Raw genomic sequence first — 21,318 nt, 5'->3', positions numbered from 1 at the left:
GTCATAGGTAAGGAAAATCTGCAAATCGGAAAAAAGTCAAGAAATTTTATGGATCAAGGAAAAGTCAAGGATCATAAAAATCTTGCGAAAAGCCAGAAAATTTATATAAGAGGCACTTTAGATAATTGTAGGATAATGAATGGGAGAAAATTACTGTGCTTGAAGATTCAAGTAGCTTGTTGAAAATTCGTCTTTTTTCTTTTCAAATGTAGATTAATTATGTACCTATTTCAGTTATATAATTTTAGTTAAAAATTCATCTCATTAGTTGAAAACCTAACTATTTTATGAACACTTATTCTTTTTTTCGTTGCGAATGGATTTTTTCAAATGAAAATGCAGTTTTTCCATTTGGTATCAGAAGTTGGTCTTTTCTGGTTAAAAACTAGTCTATTTGGTACAACAGTCGCTTTTTTGTGGTTTAAATTTCAAATATTATACATTTTCTTCCAGAATTCTTCTTCTTTTTGAAAATGAAACTCTTTGGATTGAAAATTCAACTGTTTCTGGTTGGTTCAAAATATATCTTTGTATATAGAAAATTCCATTAATCTGTTAAAAGTTTAATTATTTTGTTAGAAGTTATACTTTTAGGGCGAAATTTCAATTTTTTTGTTGAACATTCTTCTATTTGGACAGAAAATGCGTCTTTTTGTATTGAAAATTCATCATTTTTTGTTTTAGTAAATTCAACTTTCTTCTAAAAAAGATCAAATTATTTGGTTGAAAATGAAACTGTTTTTGGTTAAAGTTAAATCTTTATTTTTAAATACCACCATTTGTTTAAAAACGTATCCTTGTAAATTTCAATTTCAACAAACTCGTTAAAAATTAATCTTTTTTCAGGAATTTAACTTTTTTGGTGTTATTTCATTGGTAAAAGACTCCATCTTAAAAATTTTAAAAGATTAATATGCTGTTTTTTGAATATTATTGGTCCGGGAAAATGAAAAATTGCTCAGGGAAAAATCAGAGAAAAGTCAGGGAATTTTCAAAATGAAGTTTTACAGCCGCCCTTAATAAAATTTTCTATATAATTATATTTTTTAATTTTTATTAGAATAAAAATAATTACCAAAGCTTCTTTAATTTTTCTATTTTCTTTCCCTCTCGAAATTTGGTAGACGCGACCCTGAAGAACTGGCTTACCGTGATGGCGCAGTGTTGGCCCATCATGATTTGATCCGGCAGCCAGCGGTTCGATCCCCCGCGTCTGTTTTCATTTATACTGACGAAATGTATAGCTAATTCGAGATGGCGTTTAAAGATAGGTCAAGAAACGAATTAAAAATGTCGTTTATCAGAACTAAGGAGCTCAAGGTTGTCGCAACGTGTTATCGAGTAAAGACAAATCTGATAAAGGCTAGGATTAAGGTCTTTCCCGATTTCAGTTAAGAAAATACTGCTCAGAGCCACAGTGGCAAATATTGATTGAACTTGTCTTGTGCAAAATAATCTTTGGCCTCGCTATTCTAGATAAATAGTAAAAGACTGCAGAGAAAGAAAGTGTGAATCAGAGAAAAAAATTATAGGCGAGGTCGTATAATTAAATGTTGACTAACGAACTTAGCAAAGCGCAGTTACGGAAATTTCTGCCTGAGGGTACTTGAATAGCAATACTGCTATATATCTTCTCTTCATCCTTTTCGTCGAACATTCAGAGAAAACTCGCATAAAATATGGTACCAATTATTTTCTCTATCTCGTCTTTTCAGTTCAGAAAATGCTGATGCAAAATTCGAGAAAAAAATTTTATTAGTAAGCTTATTTTCGCAGACATAAAACGGATGAAAAGAAACTGCCTGGTACGATTTCTTATAAAAGAATTTGTTCAAGGAAAAAATAGGGGCTAATACTGCTAATTATGAATTAGATTCTGCATGAAAGAACTTAATTAAAAAGAACCTTATGAACTCAGATAACTCAGATAAGTTTGCGTATTTTGCGAAATATGTCCCCACTTTTCCCACTTTTTAAATAATTTAACTATTTTATGAAAGAAATTTGTTTTGGCCAAAAATTGGACTACTTGTTTGAAAGGTGAACCATATATTTTAATTATTTTTTTTAATTAAAGATTCATCTCTCTTTTTAAACTACTTTTTTGAAAATTTATTTGATTATTTAAAGATTGAACTATTTTGTCGAGATTTTCTGTCTTAAATTGATTTCTTCAACTAAAAATCTACATGTTTTATTTCTAGACGATTTATGTATATAAATATATTGTATATTTCATTTAATATTATATTAATCATGTGCACCTTTCTGATTGAAAATTCAAATACTTTATAAAGAGCCTCACTACATTGTTGAAAAATCATTTTATGATATGTAGATTCATCTCTTTGGTTAAAAGGTGAAATCATTGGTTAAAAATGTATTGTTTTGGTTAAAGATTGATTTCTTTGGTTGAAAATTAAACTATTCCATTTTTAGAAAATTAATAAAAAAAATCCAAATATTTCATGTCTAAAGATGTTTATTTTTGATTGAAAATTCTAATATTATATTTATGATTTAGAATTCATTTTTTTTATTTATTCTATTTAGTCGAAGATCGTACTATTTTGTCCAAAAATAAGTTCTTAACTGCAAATTTCTCTATTAAATTTGTGTTTGAAAATTAATTGTTCTTAATTGAAAATTCAAAGAATACATTTTTCATCGATAATTTATATTTTAGGGTTGAAAGTTAGAGTACTGTGTTCAGCATTTATTTTATAGGTTTAGGATTCAATTATTGTGTTAAAAATCAATTTTGTCTGCCTAATTTCAAAATCATTTTTTCAATTTAAACCTAACTATTTCATTTTTTGATGATTTATGTATTTTAATATGTTATATTTTCTTTATTTTGTATGTATACTTTCTGGATAAAAAATTCAACTAATTCGTAGGAAGCTCAACTAGTTTGTTAAAACTTCTTTTTGTAAGTTTAGGATCCATATATTTGGTTGAAAATTTAACTATTTCGTTGAAAGTTCTTTGCATATAAATTAATATTTTCTATTGCAACTTTAACTATTCCATATTTAATAAAAAATGGATCATTTTTCGTTTAAAATTAAATTGTTTTGTTGAAAGCTTATTTTTTCTGTTTGTTAGGATTGATAATTCAACTGTTTTGTTTGAAAGGCCAACTATTTGATAGAAGCTTACTCTTTTTTTGGTTGAAAATGTATGCCCCAATTAGCAGTTTTACCTATTACATTTTTCTTCGAGAATTCATTTTGTCTTTTTCTTTCAACGGTAATTTTTTAAATATCAACTTTTATATTTCTTGTTGAGAATAAATATTTTTCTATTGAAAAATTTATTTTTATGTTAAAAATTCGTCTTCTTGTCGAGAAAATTGTACCATTTGGTTAAAAATTCAACTATTTTGTTGAAATGTCGTTTTTTCGTTCAATTTAACTGTTTTTGATTAAATTTGTTAAAATATATTTACTATTGCATGTTTGAAATAAATTTCGTTGTAGAAAATTCAACTATTTGATTGAAAACTAAATATATTTCGACTAGAAATCTTAAGAATTTTATATTAAATTCATTATGGTACCTTTGCATGTATTGTGTTGAAAATAATTTATACCCCTTTTAATTTTGTGCAGTGAAGTCTGTTAAAATATTCCGTTTTTTTTGTTTCATTTGAGGCGTGTGTCAATGAAATTAAAAAAAATGAAGAAGTGGTCGGATAAAAAATTTTCAAAATATTGTGATATAGTTTTTGAACGGCCCTTAATTCCAAATTAAACAAGTTTAAAATGTATGTTTTCATAAATTAGTCAGTCTTAATTTTGAGTCCAAATAATGCACTAGCACCTTTATTTGTGCACGGTTTTAATCATGGCCCGCAGCGACCTTCGACAAAGTCTATGGATTCTGAATGTAAGCAGGCAAACTCGCATGAATCATTTCTGTTCGATTTAGACGCCATAATACGATTTTCTAATATAATTCAATTTTACCGATGTGTAATATTTCGAAATTAGGTTTTGCAATAAGAATTAAAAATTGTCATGAATAACGAGATCTGTGGAAGCTCTTGTCTGACCTACTTACGAGACATTGTGTTGAAAAAAGGAAAGTAATAAGATTTGCAGGTTGAGTCGACATCTTGTCCATTATCCTTGCAATCTCGATTCAGAATCTTGGCGTCGAATGAACGAAAGGGAACAAAAAACGGACTAATTCTTATAAATGTCTTCAATGTTATTTGATCAGAATTAGAGATCTTTGGCCGATTAAATTAGATGAATGTAGGAATTCTCTGAAAATATTTTTAAGCCTTGAACATAATTGGATTTCTTCAATATTTGGAACATCCAAATATTAAGTATTTTCAGTGAATTTTGATGATTATTAAAGTAATTGGAAATTTTTTTTTATGTAACCGCCAATTAAACAATGGACAATGAGTTAAAGCTATTTGATAATCCTATGGCAATACACTCCAAGTTCCATAGAAGCCGGTCCGCAGTACCGCAGTACGCGAGTACGCAGTCGAATATATTGCACAATATTATGCATTTCATTTGGAAACGGTTCAGGCAGCCCTGACTGTTTACGTTACGAGGGTACCGATTAAGTAACAGAGCCAATGCGAGGCAACCCCCGAAAATGTTATTGTATGGGACTTGAATTGTACTTTTAATTAATTTCTTTAGATATTTTTGTTTAGTTCAGAACATTATTCAGTACGCTTCTTGATAATGATTTTTTAAGACGCTTGCAAATTTAGCGAAAGATGGCAGTGCAACAGTACCTTTAAATAATAACTGGTGCCGTTGAATAATAACTCGGAATGATAACTTCTCTTTTTTCTCGTCTTTTCGCCTAAATGTAAACTGAATTAATAGAACTTACTACGAAAATCCAACTATTCTGACTAAAAGTAGATTTTGGTTGTTAAAAAGTATTCAGTATTTGTCCCGGAATTCTTTGTTAGTGGAAAATTAAAGTATTTGTTTGAAAATTCGTTTCTTTGTTACAATTCCTATTTTTGACAGAAAATAAATCTTCTTGGCTTGAAACTAAACTTTATAGTTAAAAAATCAACTATTTACTTAAATCTTGAACTACTTTATCGACAATTCATTTTTTTAAAGATTCATCATTTTAGTTTAACATTCATCTGTCTGGTTGAAAATGTAACTACCTATTATACTTTAAATTGATTTTTTTTTGTGACAAATTAATTTTCTTGGCTGAATAAACATTTAATTTATCTATTTTCTTAGAAGATAGTCTATTTGATAAAAATAAAATTATTATTCTATTTTTGATTTAAAATTGTTATTTAGAATTAAGTATTGATCTTTTCTGGTTAAGAATTCATGTATCAACTACTTTGGATATTTATTGGAAATTCGTTGTTTTTGCTTAAAAATGTAGAGATTCCATTTTTATTTTTTGAAAAGTTTTCTTTCGTAAGTTGAAAATTCAACTGTTTGGGTAAAAAATTAATCTTGCAGCTGGTTAAATATTAGTTTTTGTTTGTTAAAAATGAGATATTTAAACTGAAAGTTCCACTAGTCTACGTTTGGCTCAAAAATTAATCTTTTTAACTTGAAAGTTCATCTTTTTTGGTTGAGTTGTACTGTTTTTGATTTGAAATGAAAACTCTTTTTGTCTGAAATGTCAAGCAGTTGAAATAGTTTTTAAAAAATGCATAATTTTATCTGAAAATTCGGTTAAAAATTGAAATGGTTGAAAATTCATCTCTTTTGGTGAAAAATTGAAATATTCAGTATAAATGGTTGAAATATGGATCTAAATTTTTCTTTTATAAGTTGAAAATTCAACTAATTGGTAAAAATGCATTTATTTTATTAAAAATTGGTCTTTTTGAGTTCAATTCAACTAATTGAAAATTTGTTGTTGTTGCTGAAATCGATTCTGGTTCTGTTTAAAAGTCAACAGTTGTCTAAAAAAAAAGAATTTTTAGTAAATATAGTTTGTTAAAAACTTATTTGTGTAAGGATTAAACTATTTAGTAAAGAATTCCTCTTTCCCGGTGGAAATAAACTCGCTGACCCTTGAGGTTTTCTCTTGTTGTTGAAAAATATTTTTTTAACAAAAAATTGAACTATTTTCTTTTTTGTCTGTAAACTCATATTTTTTAGTCGAAAGTCCAACTATTTGTGGACATTTGCATGAAAAGTGCCCTCATTTGTGTTTCTAGTTCAGGAGACGTTCACGTTTTTCTGGTTTGAGGCATAAATGATTATTTTTTGGGTTTGATTGGGGCCAGGTTTGATTTTTTTTTCTCGAAAAATGGGTCTTCAAAGATCGAAGTCTCAAAATGCCCAGGTGACTTATTTTTTAACTTACGTAGAAGGTTCATTTTTGGCCTAAAATGCCGGGAATTTATCCGGATATATGCCAGATAAATAATAAGACATAACTGCATACCGGCCATAAGGTCCCAGAAAAAACCTGAAGGTATCGTTGAAGGCCTCTCATCCATATATCTAGGTGATTTTTCAAAATGCGAAAATTCCACTTTAAACATTGTTTTTACTTTTCCGCTGTGAATCGAAAAATCCATTGAAAATGATTTTTAAAATTGGGAACTATAGCTAGAACGAACTAATTGTCACAGAAAAAAACTGACGGTATCGTTGAAGGCCTCTGATTCATATCTCTACGTGATTTTTGAATTATTGAAAAAAAGATATTATTTAAACAATTCTATTGTTTATAATATTTATAATTTGTTTAAACAATCAGTGCACAACAATTCCAACTGACTCACAACTAGATATCTAATATGGAATATTTTAGAATGGAAATAAATTTATCAAAATGCAAAAATTCCAATTTAAACATTGTTTTTACGACCTCCACTCTGACTCGAAAAATCCATTGAAAATGATTTTTAAAATTGGGAACTATAGCTAGAACGAACTAATTGTCCCAGAAAAAAACTGAAGGTATTGTTGAAGGCCTTTCATCCATATCTCTAGGTGATTTTTGAATCATTGAAAAAAAATTATTATTTAAACAATGACATTGTTTATAGTATTTACAATTTGTTTGAACAATCAGTGAACAACAATTCCAATTAACTTACAACTAGATATCTAATATAGAATATTTAAGAATAGAAACAAATTTTTCTAAAAGCAAAAATTCCAAGTTAAACATTGTTTTTACCCCCTCCACTCTGACTCGAAAAATCCATTGAACATGAATTTTAATATTTTAATTTTCGAAACATCAAAAAAAAAAAGAATTGTTATTTAAAAAATTTGTTTTTTCATTTATATTTATAATGTATGGTTTTGAAGTTGAAGTTTAAGAAAATTTGAACTGATTGGCTCTTCAGTGTTGGTAAGCTATAATTGTTGTTCACTGATTTTTTAAACAAATTATAAATATTATAAACAATATCATTGTTTAAATAATAATTGTTTTTCAATGATTCTAAAATCACCTAGAGATATGGATGAGAGGCCTTCAACGATACCTTCAGTTTTTTTCTGGGTCAATTAGTTCGTTCTCGCTAAAGTTCCCAATTTTAAAAATAATTTTCAATGGATTTCTCGAGTCAAAGTGGAGGGGGTAAAAACTATGTTTAAATTCGAATTTTTGCATTTCGAAAAATTTGTTTCTATTCTCTAAAATTCCATATTAGATATCTAGTTTTCAGTCAGTTAGAATTGTTTTTTACTGATTGTTCAAACAAATTATAAATATTCTGAACAATATCATTGTTTAAATAAATTTTTTTTTTAATTATTAAAAAATCACCTTGAGATATGGATGAGAGTCCTTCAACGATACCTTCATAATTTTTCTGTGACAATTTTTCCGTTCTGGCTATATGTCTGAATATAGAAATTTATTTGAGAAGGCTTTTTCGGCATTCAGTGAGAGTGGTGGGGATATGAACAATGTTTTATGGATAAAGTGTTAACTTTGTTTGTTTGGTTAAAGCTCAAAATAATATTATTTTTATTTAGTTTGCGTCATCAGGTTTTACTTAACATTGTTGTATATTAAATTGTGAAAAAAAAATAAAAACATTCTATTTGCTTAAATTATTTTTTTTTTGTTTATTCAAAAATCACCTAGTGGTATTTTATTGAAGTATGCCGTAAGGTGCTTGAAAATATTTTTCAGCTTTCACGTTCGTTTATATTGCGTTCCCATTTATTTATAACAATAAAATTATTTTAAAATAACCTGACTCGTTTCCAACTGGAAGATTTTTTCGCAAAGTAGTTTAACTTCAAACCAAGTATGCCATTTCTAAACTAAACAAATGCATCTTCAACGAAACATGTAAGAGTTAATATTTCAACAAAAAATTATTTCAATTTTGAACCGAAAACAGTTCAATGTAACCAAAAAATACGAATTTTCAACAAAATAGTTAAATCTTCAACCGAAGTGGATTAATTGACAATCAAGCAGTTGCAATGTTAACCAAAAAGGACGATTTTTCAATCAGTATTGTTAATTATTAAAAATAATTAATTTAAAGTTTGCGAAGGTCAATATTCTACCAATAATGGAATAGTTACATTTTGAGTGAAGGAAATTAATTCTTAGGAAGAACAATGAATTTTCAGAAATATAGTTGAACTTTTAAGCAGAACTGCGCGAGACAGCATTTCTAGGAAGGCTTGGAACAGGGTGACTGAAAGCGAGAGTTTGGTGTATTTCAAGAAATTAAAACTATTTTTAGCACACTTAATTATTTTTTTGAATATTAAGCTATTTTGTCAAAGTCATCTTCTTTATCGAAAATTCAACTGTTTTATTGAAAATTCGTTTTTTGGATTGAAAATGCTTCTTTTATAATAGTATTTTTCTTTTAAAAATTCACCTGCTGGGTTGAAAATTCAAATACTAAGTTTTTGTTTTTGATACTTGGTCCTAATTGTATCGTCTCCTATGTGAGACTTTTTGACGTTAGGGCAGTCCCCCTCCCCCTCCACACACTTTAGAGTAACACGTAATATCTGGTCGCTCCCACAGAGCTTTTTCCAAAAGTAAGGCAATGGTATAATTTATTACGCTGTTACTACGTGTTTATCACGAAAAATTCTTTTTTGTTGCAGGGAGACTTGGTTCAGCTGAAGGTGCTTTCATTCCAGGGAACATTCGAGTTGAAGAGCAAAGCCATTGACGTGCTGGTCACGGTAAGGATCTTCCTATTCGTTTATTCGATGACCTTAGACCCTTTGATCCTTCGACATCGTCGAGAGTGACTCTTCTTGTCAATAGATTCACGGACTTCGACACGAGAACCTGAATCCCTTGATTGGATGCCTGAATGAACCGACGAGACCGTGCCTAGTGTCCGAGTTCTGTACAAGAGGGTCCCTGGAAGATGTCCTGGTCCAGGACGAGATCAAGCTGGACTGGTCATTTAGGTTATCTCTGCTCACGGACCTCGTTCGGGTAAGAAATCCAAAAAGTAATTGTGGGCAAAAAGTATACACAGAAAAAAGATTAAGTTGATTGAATAAAACAGTAAAACCTACTTCATTTATTGAAATTAAAAAGTTTGGTAAATCAGATAAACCTTTAGTTATATTTAAAAAAACGAATTAATTTTTTCAGTTAAGAGTAATTATATAGTTGAGAATGTTTAGTTGATTAAAAAAAAGTGCGTTAAACAGAATATATGATTTATCAGAAAATAATTTGGTTAAAGTAACGAGATGATTTATTTGATTTGACCAACCGCTTCCATTAACTACACTAAGCATACCGAAAGCCAATTCGTGCAACAAAAAGTGTCGGAAAGATCGTTCATCGTGTCGTGAATTTATGAAAAAATTATTGCTGCGAACACCTGGACACCAGGGTGATACAAAAATGCATGGCAACATCCGAAAAAAGAAATACCAAAATTTTTTATTTTTACTGGTGCCGATTTTGACCTGAAATTTTCCATGTAAAATGCATGGAGATAAATTACTTTTTTGAGCTTTTAGAATAATTTTTTAGGGTTTGAAAAAATATGAAAACGGTCTGTAGAGAATTATCCAACGAAGAATTTATTCTATCAGACATATAAGTTTGACAACCTTAACACACCCACATGAGTACCTGAAAACTTCCCCTGAAACCAAAAACGTTAATTCTTCATGAAATCGAACTTTCAGCACTGTATTATCGTCTTTTTTTACTTAAAATTAATAATGTTAGCCTGGTGGAAAATTTATTATTATTGGTTAATTAAGTTTAATTATTTAAACCAATGGAATTTGTTTAAATAATTTTGTTTGTTTCGAAAATTCGTTATTTTCCCTAAAAATTATTACTATTAGCTTAGTGGAATATTTATACGCATCGGTTCATAATTTTTTATTATTTAAACAAATGGAATTTGTTTAAACAATTTATTTCGGAAATTCGTTTTTTTCTTAAAAATCATTAATATTTGTCTAGTGGAATATTTATTAACATTAGTTCATTAATTTTCAATTGTTTAAACAAATTCCATTTGTTTAAACAATTGAAAATTAATGAACGAATGTTATCAAATATTCCACTAGACTAATAGTAATAGTTTTAAGGTGGAAAGAAATTAAAAAAAAAAAAAGAAATTACACAAATTACATTTGTTTAAATATTAAAAAATTAATTAACCAATGATAATAAATCATCGATTAGACCAATGTTAATCGTTTTAAGTAAAAAAAGACGAAAATACAGTGTTAAGGTCGATGTCATGAAGAATTGACATTTTTGGTTTTAAGGGTAGTCTTCAGGTACTCGCAGGGGTGTGTTAGGGGTGTGAAACCCGTATGTATAATAAATGAAATTCTTCGTTGGGTAATTATCTACAGGCCCCTAGACTTTCCTGTTAAATTTATTCAACCCTTAAAATATTATTTCATAAACGCGAAAAAGTTATTTTTCCCACGCATTTTACATGGGAAACTTCAAGTCGAAACCGACACCTGTTAAAATAAATAAATAAAAAAAATACTCACAGTGTCAAATGTATGGCAAAACTGGAGTCTGCAACAATATGCAGAACATTTTTAATGTTAATACAAATTTTAGTTTGCAGGGTACAATTTAATTTACCAGTGTAGACAATCTAACCTCGAAATTCATCATGACCATCATTAATAAAAGAATTCCCAAACAAGTATAAATAGAAAAATCCCTTCTGTCTTTAACGAAAGTCCGGTTTTCTGATTTTGCAAGTGATGCTTATCAAAATTTATAATTAATGGGAAAGGCTTTTTCTATACATTTTGTACGACGACTTATGCGACGATTGTTGATCCAACCAAAAGGTTAGTTTGGATCAACCAAACTATTTGATTTGATCATACAAAATATTTGGTTGCATCACCCAAAATATTTATTATAATCAACCAAACCTTGTTAACATACAAATTTGATTGAATCAACCAAAAATTTGATTGACTATATAGCAATGTATTTATTTGTTTGATCCAACCAAATTTTTTTCTGAGTGTACTGGTAATCCGGAAATACAGAAAAAACTAAAGCTAAATTTGTTTGCATTTAAAATTTTCTACTGTTAAAGTTTACATGTTATTTGGCGAAAGTTTATCATACGATGGAATTAAAGCTCTCGTCTTCTACGTTATTAGCTGCCATAAGAAAACGGCAAAATATGATTGAATTCGAGTTATAAATCAGCTACTAGATTTAAAACTACTTTTCGCTTACTTAATTTTTATTTTAAAAATAATTATACCTGTCGAGAAAAATTAAAACGTATTTTTCGTGAATGAAAATAAAGAACTCGGTACAACTATCTTATGTTTTCGTTCGTTTGTTTTTTGCACTGCTGTTAACTACATAGCAGACGACGGTTTTCCACTGAAAGATTATTCCGAGACAGTTGAAAAACTGGAAATTATCTCAGTTTCATGTAAAGCTTATTCGATAAGGTTCATTTCTGTTGCAGCGAAACTTTCAACTGTAATCGACGTATATTTTACTTTTTGTTTTTTCTGTGAAATACTTGGTTATCTGATCTGGTAGTGCCGTGTAAAAAGAAATTCATGCACATTACTAATATTTCAAACATCTGTTTAAAACAGAAAAACTTTTTTCATCGACATAATTCAACATTCATGCATGAATAGAGAAAACTTTTAAATCATAAATTTGCAAAGAAAATAATTATGAGAATTTTGTAAAGAAATAATAATGCTGGGAAAGCGATAGGTTGCGTCAGAACTTTCCTCTTCCTTTATCCAGCTTGAAAAATTACCATTTCAAATACAAAATTTAATCTGTTTTGTCATTGCTTAAATTTTTTTTTATTTTGTAATTTCGTATTTTTAGCAAATTTTAGTTAGCCTATTGTTTAAAAAATCTCTAGTGCTTCCTTTATGAAAAAAGCAAACACATTTGCTAACGGGAAGCAAAGTGCTCGTGAAATGAGCACTATGCAATTATAAATGCAAAGTGAAAACAATAGAGATCGAATTCAAAGCTAGTTTATTTTTTTCTTTCCTAGAATATACTTTTCTACGCATAAAAATAATTAAAATTGGTCCATGGAAATATCGCTATGAATATAGACAATATATTACTTTATTGGTTCAAGAAATTATGTCTTGTCTCGACAAGATATAAAAAGTTGAAGAAATTAGATATTCTACATTCAACTAAATATTCTTTGATCATGAAAATATTGTTAACAGTAATCATTTCGTCTATGTATCTTTTTTATTTTCTAGACCGACGTCATCCATAACAAATTTATTTCATAGTTTTTTAAAAGTTGTACTTGTTTCTATCAATTTGTATTCTATTTTTAATTCTCAAAGTGCATTGACACTCAAAAATGAAATACAAATTGATTAATTTCATCAAAATCTTTATACAGAATTTAATATATTATAAGTTATCAACCTAGACTAAAATTCATGGATCTAATATATATATATATATATATCTGAAAGTAATGGCAGATAATCAATATTTAAATCGAAAAGATGAATTTCTTAGAAGACGGTTGAACTTGCACCCATGAAACTTGAATTTTTGACCGAAAAGTTAATTTTTAGCCAACAGAGATGAATCTTCAACCAACAAAGATTAATTTTCTACCACAAAAAATAAATTTTTCATCCAAAAGGATACATTTGCAATTAAACCGTTAAAGTTGCGACCAAAAAATATGACTTTAACCAAATTTAATTTACGAGAAATTAGTTGATTTTTCAATTAAAATGATGTATCTGCAAAAAAAAAATGATTTTTTTGAAAAGTAGTTTAACTTCAAACCAAGTATGCCAATTCTAAACTAAACAAATGCATCTTCAACGAAACATGTAAGAGTTAATATTTCAACAAAAAATTATTTCAATTTTGAACCGAAAACAGTTCAATGTAACCAAAAAATACGAATTTTCAACAAAATAGTTAAATCTTCAACCGAAGTGGATTAATTGACAATCAAGCAGTTGCAATGTTAACCAAAAAGGACGATTTTTCAATCAGTATTGTTAATTATTAAAAAAAATGAATTTAAAGTTTGCGAAGGTCAATATTCTACCAATAATGGAATAGTTACATTTTGAGTGAAGGAAATTAATTCTTGGGAAGAACAATGAATTTTCAGAAATATAGTTGAACTTTTAAGCAGAGTTTAATTTTCAACTAAAATGATGAGTGTTAAAAAAAAGAAATTTTTTAAGAAATAGTTCAACATTGACCCAGAATGCTTAAGCTTCAACCAAAAAGTTAATTTTTTAAGCAAGGATAATCATTTTTTACAAAAAAATTAATTATCAACAAAATCCATGAATTTTAAACTGAAATTGTAATGGCCGATTTTTTAACAAAAAGAAAACTTCTAATAAAGAATAGTTGGATTTTCTAGTTTGGCTATAATAATTCAGTTCAAAATTTAGCAAAAAAGAACGAGACAGGCGCGCACACTCCCTCCACCATCGGGGTATGGCTCAACCTCGATTTTTATATCAAGAAGGTTAATTTTCTAATAATAAAATAGTTAAATTTTCAACTAACGAGATAAATCTGCAAACAAAAGTAGAAATTTTTATTAAATTAGTTCAACTTTCAACCAAGTCGCTGAATATCTGACAAAAATATGTCTTTTTAACAAAATAGATTTATTTCCAACAATATAATAAAATTTTCAACCAAATGCTAGAATTGTTAACCAAACTAGATGAATTCTAAATCAGAAGTATAAAGAACAGAATTTTGAAACAAAATTAGTTGATTTTGTTAAAATTTATCATCAGGAAAAGTACTATTATGTAACAAATAAATTTCATGAAGGTAAATACCATACAAATTGTCTAAAATTGGGTGGTAATTGAAAAATTATTTAAGTCGAATTATTTTTACTCGGGTTCTAAAAATCTTCCAAATGTAAGTTGATTTCTTTTTGCTACAACCTATCAAACAAATATGATTCATTCGTTTCTTGGCCTTTGTAAGAACTCCAGTGTGTTCGCATTTTATTATCTGGAAATGGGTCGTACTTCAATTCTATCACTGAATCATTTTGCATAACATAAATCGTAAAATAGATAAATGCACTAAAATGCGAGGAAGTTGGGGCATAAAGCTTTTGACTTTTTAAGGGTATGAAGTACCTTCATAGCACTCCTGTTCGAGTTCATGGTTATCTCACTTCAAGAAACTGCGTCATCGATGCTCGTTGGGTCCTGAAAGTCTCCGATTATGGACTTCCGGCATTTTACGAGGCCCAGAATATAGTTCCGCCTGCTAAAACAGCTCGAGGTAAGATTTACCATTACCTGAAGTCCTAAAGTCCCTAAGATATTTAATAAATCACAGCTGTTAATTATTCTCGTTTAGAAGCTTCAATATTGTTAAAAATAAAATTTGTTAGGAAGGCTGCCAGGTCGTAAGTCGTACTTCCCTTGAGTTACTTAGCAACTTTTTAACTTGTTTTTTTATTTCTTGTAAAATAAGTGTCAAGATCTTGTAATAATTTATTTACTTCTGCATCATAATTGTCTCTTTTTATAGCGCCGGTCGTGTGATCTTACTCCTCATCAAAAAAATATAATTGAAGGGTTTTCTTTCGTAATTTTTGTTTACTTGTTTAATTTGTTTCTTAGACCTTACTGCCAATACAAAAAATCTTCTAAAAAATTCACTATTGACTCTTGTATACGTTCTGAAATCGATATTTCTTCGTGAGGGTGAAGTTTAAGTCAACAGTAGTTGGATTTTCTTAGTGAGGCTGAATTCTTGCACAGATTATAGTGCAAATCTCAGCCAAAAAAAAAACTAAGAGTATGGGTAAAAGTAAATGTTGCAAATTACATTTTGCCTATACTTATACAGGGTTTTAAAATTTGCAGTCGATCAGTAATTAATTCTTGATATGTGAAATTTTAACAAGTACCATTATCATACGATCAGTTCATGTTTGAATCTGATTGGTTGGGTTTTAGTCCCTGAAAATAAATTACAAAAAAAATCTTAAAAAAATAGATGAATTCCTTTGATTCTTTTTGTATACAATTGCAAAATTTAGTCACAGAAATAATATTTTTTAATAAATTGATAACAATAGAGTATCTAGGTGTTATATCTGATACCAATGAACGTAAGGAGATCATTTTTGAAGCATATTGTCCATTTTTTGTATTTGAAAATTTGTTATGCTGTAGCAATGAGCAAAAAGTTACGCTAAAATGTTTGAAAATTTATATTCTTCTTTAGAAAACAGAAAGGGCTTCCAGATTATTGATGGAACAGCACTCACAATAATGCGCCACTGTACGTTGTTTAGTTTTGGAGAAAACACTTCATTGCTCGTTTTTTATTACTCAAATAAAAAATATTTGTTTCTGAAACTTAAGTTTACAGTTGGATACAGAAAGCGTAAAAAAAATGGAGACACTTTTTGTAAAATTTTTGTAATTTATTTCCAGGGGCTAATAGTCACTTCAATTTGAGTACTATAAAATGATTCCAAAAGGTACATTTTAACCTTTCACTCATCAGGAAATAAATGCTAATCGACTAAAAATGTTGAAACTCTGTATCAGTATAGGCCAAATTTTCATCTGGAATGCGCACTTTGTCCTATATTTGACATCGTTTTTTTCTGCTCAAATTTGCACTATATTCGGTACAATCATTAAGTATCTATATGTTTTGAACAGATAGGGGGCCTATTTAAATTACGTAACGGATTATAGGCCTTCTCTAATTGAATTTGCAATCAATGCTATAAGCCTTTAATAACAAGAATTAATTTTTAAAAATTTAGTTTAACTTTCAGCCAGGTAGTTGAGTTTTCAATTAATAAAGATTAATTTTCAACAAAATATTTAAACTTTTAACCAAAGAGATGACTTTTGAACTTGAAATAAAAATCTTCGAAGAAAAAAATGATTTCTTAAAAAAGTGATTTCACCCAATCTTTAATAAAAAATAGTTAAATACTTAAGCAAATAAGAAGAATTTTTAAGCCAAATATGGCATTTTAATTTTAAACAATGAAATTTCTAAATCAAACAGATGAATCTTGGAATAGAAAAGATAAATAAAAAAATACTTGAACTTTTTCTGAAAATAGATTTCAGTTGACTTTTTAAGAACAAAATATGAATTTTTATGCAAGAAATACGTTTCTACGAAAAAGATTAGATTTTTAATATAGAATGACGAAACTTTAATCAAAAAGTCTGTCTTTTTAAGAAAATCGTAGAATTCTCTACCAGATAAAAAATCTAACATATGAAATTAATTAAAAATCGACCAACTTTTTTTTTATTTGTTTATTTCTCAACACAAAAATATAAGTTATAAGCAAAATATGAATTTTCGATAAAATAGTTCAATTTTTAACAAAAAAACAGAATTTTCGTCCAAAAACTATGACTTTTTATTAAAACAGTTAAAGTTTCAATCAAACAGTTACATTTGCATCCAAGAGTAATAAAAATTATACTAAAGCATGTAAATTTTTACAGCAAAAAGACAAATTGTTAAACAATTTGCCACAAATTGACAACCAAAAAGGATAGCTTTTTAGGAAAATTATAAAATTTTCAACTAAATAATAAAATTTATAACTGAAAGTTCAATCTTCAGGAGAAAGCTGTTGCGAACTTTCAAAAATTATGTACACGAGTGAAGGTTTTCCTCTATCCTGTCATAAAAAATGGTTAAAAAAGTGTTTCAACAACCCCCCCACCCCTCCTCCCTCGCGTGAGCTGTTGCTTAATATTAGTACGACCCCTAGTCCAAAGACTATTAGCAAAGACTATGCTTAACTTATGTTATTTAGTGATTCACAGACTTTGAAATATCTTACGTAAGAAATAGCTTTAAACACTTACCTTTCCCTAGTAATGTAGCATATGAAAATTGATGATCCCCCTCCCCCAGAAATTTTACGTAATTTATGCACGGCTCCAAACATCTGATAGAACAATGAATAGAAATATTGATGCAGAGCATATTTGAACGTAAAATACGGAATGTTTACGAAATATCGCAGGATATTGAACTTTTCGAATCCTTGAATCGCAATATTGTGCTTGGTAGCAAATATGTTCTTCACTTTTCATTTTTATTTTTATTTTTATTGAACTTGGCGATTTCCCACACCCCAAGTGCGGTGGGATATTGCACAAGAGGTTTCGAGATGAGAGTGGAAAGAAGGATTTTACGATCTACACGAGGTGAACTCCATATTGTTTCAGATCTGTTATGGACAGCCCCGGAATTATTGAGGCACTCTGGCCTCCGAAAAAGAGGAACTCAACCTGGAGATGTCTACAGTTTCGGAATAGTCATGCAAGAAGTGGTCGTCCGTGGCGAACCTTTTTGCATGTTAGCTCTGACACCGGAAGGTAAGAGCTTTCTCAAAGACAGAATAATGAGACTGAGTGAAAAAACAAAAAACGCCAAGAGCTTTCGCGAATCTCATAAACGTCAAGTTAAAGTGGCTTTTGCGAAAACATTTTCTCTTCCTTAACGTTTTGCATAGGGCTTTTCTATTGAGAACAAACTTAAGCTCAGAAGAAAATGCAACACAGAAAAAAAAGTTGACCCTAACAGAATTTTTTTTTTAATTCCGAAAAACGATTCTCGGTGAAGGTATCATTAAAGTAAACAATTTTTAAAGAAAATATCTGAAACCTATTTTTTATTCTTATATGTTCAAGAAGTTGTGTAAGTTAAAAATAAGTGAAATATATTTGTGGCTTTTGTGGATCTACTTGTGCAGAAATGTGGGCATGGCCCAAATAGGGACAAGGCTTGGCAAAAATAGGCTCTAGCCTGGTGATCTAGCCTGGATCGAGCTCGAATGAAACCCAAAATCTAGCCAGGGACAGGTTTGATCGTCCAGCTTTTCCCAGGGTTCATCAAAATCTATATACAATAATTTGTTAAATTACGTATTATATATTTTAAAGTTTTGAACATCATTGCATAAATTAACAACGTGTTTAAATTTTATGATTGGACACCAAATTTTCTTAATTTGATGTTATAAGTTACGTGGAATCTTAATGTAAAAATATTATTGATAATTATTAGAAGTGCTTACTTGCAATTTTACCGCGTGAGTATGGGATACTGCCGATTGCTTGAGGCCTCCGGATTTTTAGAGTGCTTTTATTTTAGGCAATTTTATAAATTTAATTATAGTGATAGTCATTTTGTAAAGTTTGCCACTGGAAACTTCAAAATAAGTCAAAAAAGAGTATAGTGCTGCTCCATCTGTTGTTCATTTCAGGAACTTTAACGCTAGCCAGGCCCTAGATCAAGCCATTGCAAAATTCAAGCTAGGCCCAGGCTAGGGACCCCAGCCTGGCCCAAGTCTGGAACCAGATGAAAACTTGGCTATTTCTGCACAGGTAGCATGAAGTTCTTTATTAAAAAATTGACAAAATTAAGAGCTTAATCAACACATACATCAATTTTTCTTTCAAAATCGAATAAACAAATCCACTCATTTTGCGAAAAATGTAATTTCTCACATTTATCATGTGGTTTTACAACAATCATATAGAAGTCCTGAAAAAATTTTTCTTTTGAATCTTACATATTTTCTTTTTTTCATTGCCTCCTTAGTTCTTATACTTTCTTGACAAAGTTACAAATAAGCAAAAAACATTTTTCTTTATCAAAATACTATAATTTCTTTTTCTAGAGAATTTTACGAGTAACAAAAAATAAAGCTAGATATTTTAAAATTTAGAATGAACTGTCCCTCATTGTTCACAAACGAGATTTTGATTTACCCCACTCTTCGGTTCAAAGTGTAATGTAGTACAAAATTCTATCAAAACATAGGAAACAGAGTGATTTTTTACGAAAATAGGGTAATAATGGATAAATAACTTCATTCAAATGAAAAGATTTTAAGTCGAAATATGTATTCAATTTTCAACAAAATATATTAATTTTTAATTTGTTATAAATTTCTAACCTAAAGTATAATGATGAAATATTCAGATAAAGCAATTATTTTCATCAAAAAAAGGTAATGAATCATTAACAAAATATGTCCATTTTAAACTAAAGAAGTGAACCTTGGAAAAATATGAATTTATGAACAAACTATTTACATTTTCAACAAAAGAGATGGAATTGGAACTAAGATAATGAGTCTTAAAAAATAAATTTTCAGCAGAAGAGTTCAACCCAAAAGATAATTTTGTAAACCAGAAGAAGTATTTCCTTAAAATGTAATAGTTAGATTTTCAACACAGGATGTGAATACACAAACAAAAAGAATTTTAAACAGAGTAGTTTCAACAAAATGCAAAAATTTAAACCAAATACTAGGATTTTCCACTGAACAAGATGAATTGAAGGGTTGCACTGGAGAAATAGATAACCAAATTTTTTTCCGAAAATCGACTTTTTGCATAAAAAAATTTTTTAAATCTCAAAAACATGTTTTTTTAAAAGGATTTTTTCAAAAGCTTATTTTTAATACAGTAATCAAAAGATTGTTATATTAAAATTAGATGACTGATTCTGAACTGGTACCCCAACGTCTTTTATTTGCCTAACCTCCTAAAATTTTTGTATCCCTTTTTCTGCCCAACTTTCTCTTTCAAAATTTTTTCATGTAGTAAAAACAATAAAATACTTTTTTTCAAAGTAAAAGTCCTTAAATAAAACTGTTTGTTACTTTTTTTAAGCCGAAGTACCAATCAAATTTCAGCCTACTATCTTCATTCTTCATTTTGCACAAAAAGTTACTTTCTTAAGGTTTTTTCAGCTAATAGTTTGCCTTGTTGTTCGAAACAATATTTTTGAAAATTATCATCGTTTATTCATAAAGAAACATATAACTGTCTTCTTCCTGTGTAATTTTCAACAAAAAAATTTTCCATCACAATGCATTACTATCACATTAAATCTTTTTTTCCGATACATAATGATTTTTTAAAATGAAAACTTTGATATTCTCATTGAACCTTTTCATATATCGGCAGCAAGTTCTTATTATTTTGTTTTAAATTTAAAAAGAGTATTTAGTCGCAGTCAAAAGACGAATTTCAAGACCCACAAAATTTGCCTATCAAAATTCATAAATGATTTACTTGAAATTAGTTGACTTTTCCTGATCGAACTCATTTTTTCTAGACTTAGCAACTCAGTATATCAGGAGTAAGTTTTATATTTTTGTTTCAGTTGAAAATTGCACTTTTTATCGTGATTCACAACCAAGCTTACAATTTTAGGCTTCTGCCACTTTAAAATTGTAAACTTCATCATTCTATTTCTTGAGAAGGGCTAATATTTTTTAATCATACTTTTTTGGCCTTAATTTAGAAAAACTTTAGCTCGTGAGTAAACTTTTGTTTTATCTTTCAATGGCGATTTCGATTTTACAGGATGTCATTTCGCTCTTCTGAAAAATTTGGATTTTGTTAGTTATCTAGTTATGTACTGCAACCCTTTAATTATAAACCAAAAATATGATGTAAAATTTTCAACCAAAAGTAGTAGATTTTTCTTGTTGGGTTCTATTAATTTAGTTCGCATTTGAGCGGAATATCGAGCCAAGTGGGGAAAGGGTATGTTTATTAAGAACAATGAGAAGAAAAGAGGAAGTCTTTAACCTTTATCATCAGAAAACATTTTACATCTTGTCTAGGTTAATGAAGTTATTTCCATTTACCCTATTCCCCTAAGCCCTCTTACCATCCGTAGCTCTTAGCGTGACCCCTTCCCCTACTCAAATTGGTAACGTAGTGTACGGGCAGCCGCTTACCAGGTGTATACATATGAAACCGGTATTTTTTCAAGAAAAAAACACATTTATTTCAAGAGAATGATAACAAATATTTTATTCAAAGTATGCGCCCT

General features: G+C 29.0%; 1 protein-coding gene across 1 annotated transcript in view; it reads left to right on the top strand.

Annotated features, from left to right (window-relative positions):
• The window catches only part of LOC117175321 (retinal guanylyl cyclase 2), a 444,267-nt gene that overhangs the window by 395,712 nt on the left and 27,237 nt on the right, over positions 1 to 21,318 (top strand). The window contains exons 10-13 of the mRNA XM_033365029.1: positions 9,075 to 9,155; positions 9,241 to 9,417; positions 14,580 to 14,739; positions 17,688 to 17,837. Of these exons, the coding sequence (XP_033220920.1) occupies positions 9,075 to 9,155; positions 9,241 to 9,417; positions 14,580 to 14,739; positions 17,688 to 17,837 (568 nt within the window). The remainder of the gene's footprint in view (positions 1 to 9,074; positions 9,156 to 9,240; positions 9,418 to 14,579; positions 14,740 to 17,687; positions 17,838 to 21,318) is intronic.

Source organism: Belonocnema kinseyi, chromosome 6 (assembly GCF_010883055.1).
Source record: "Belonocnema kinseyi isolate 2016_QV_RU_SX_M_011 chromosome 6, B_treatae_v1, whole genome shotgun sequence".
NCBI lineage: Eukaryota > Metazoa > Arthropoda > Insecta > Hymenoptera > Cynipidae > Belonocnema > Belonocnema kinseyi.
The sequence above is the reverse complement of the archived record's forward strand: the minus strand, read 5'-3'. Positions and strand labels throughout refer to the sequence as shown.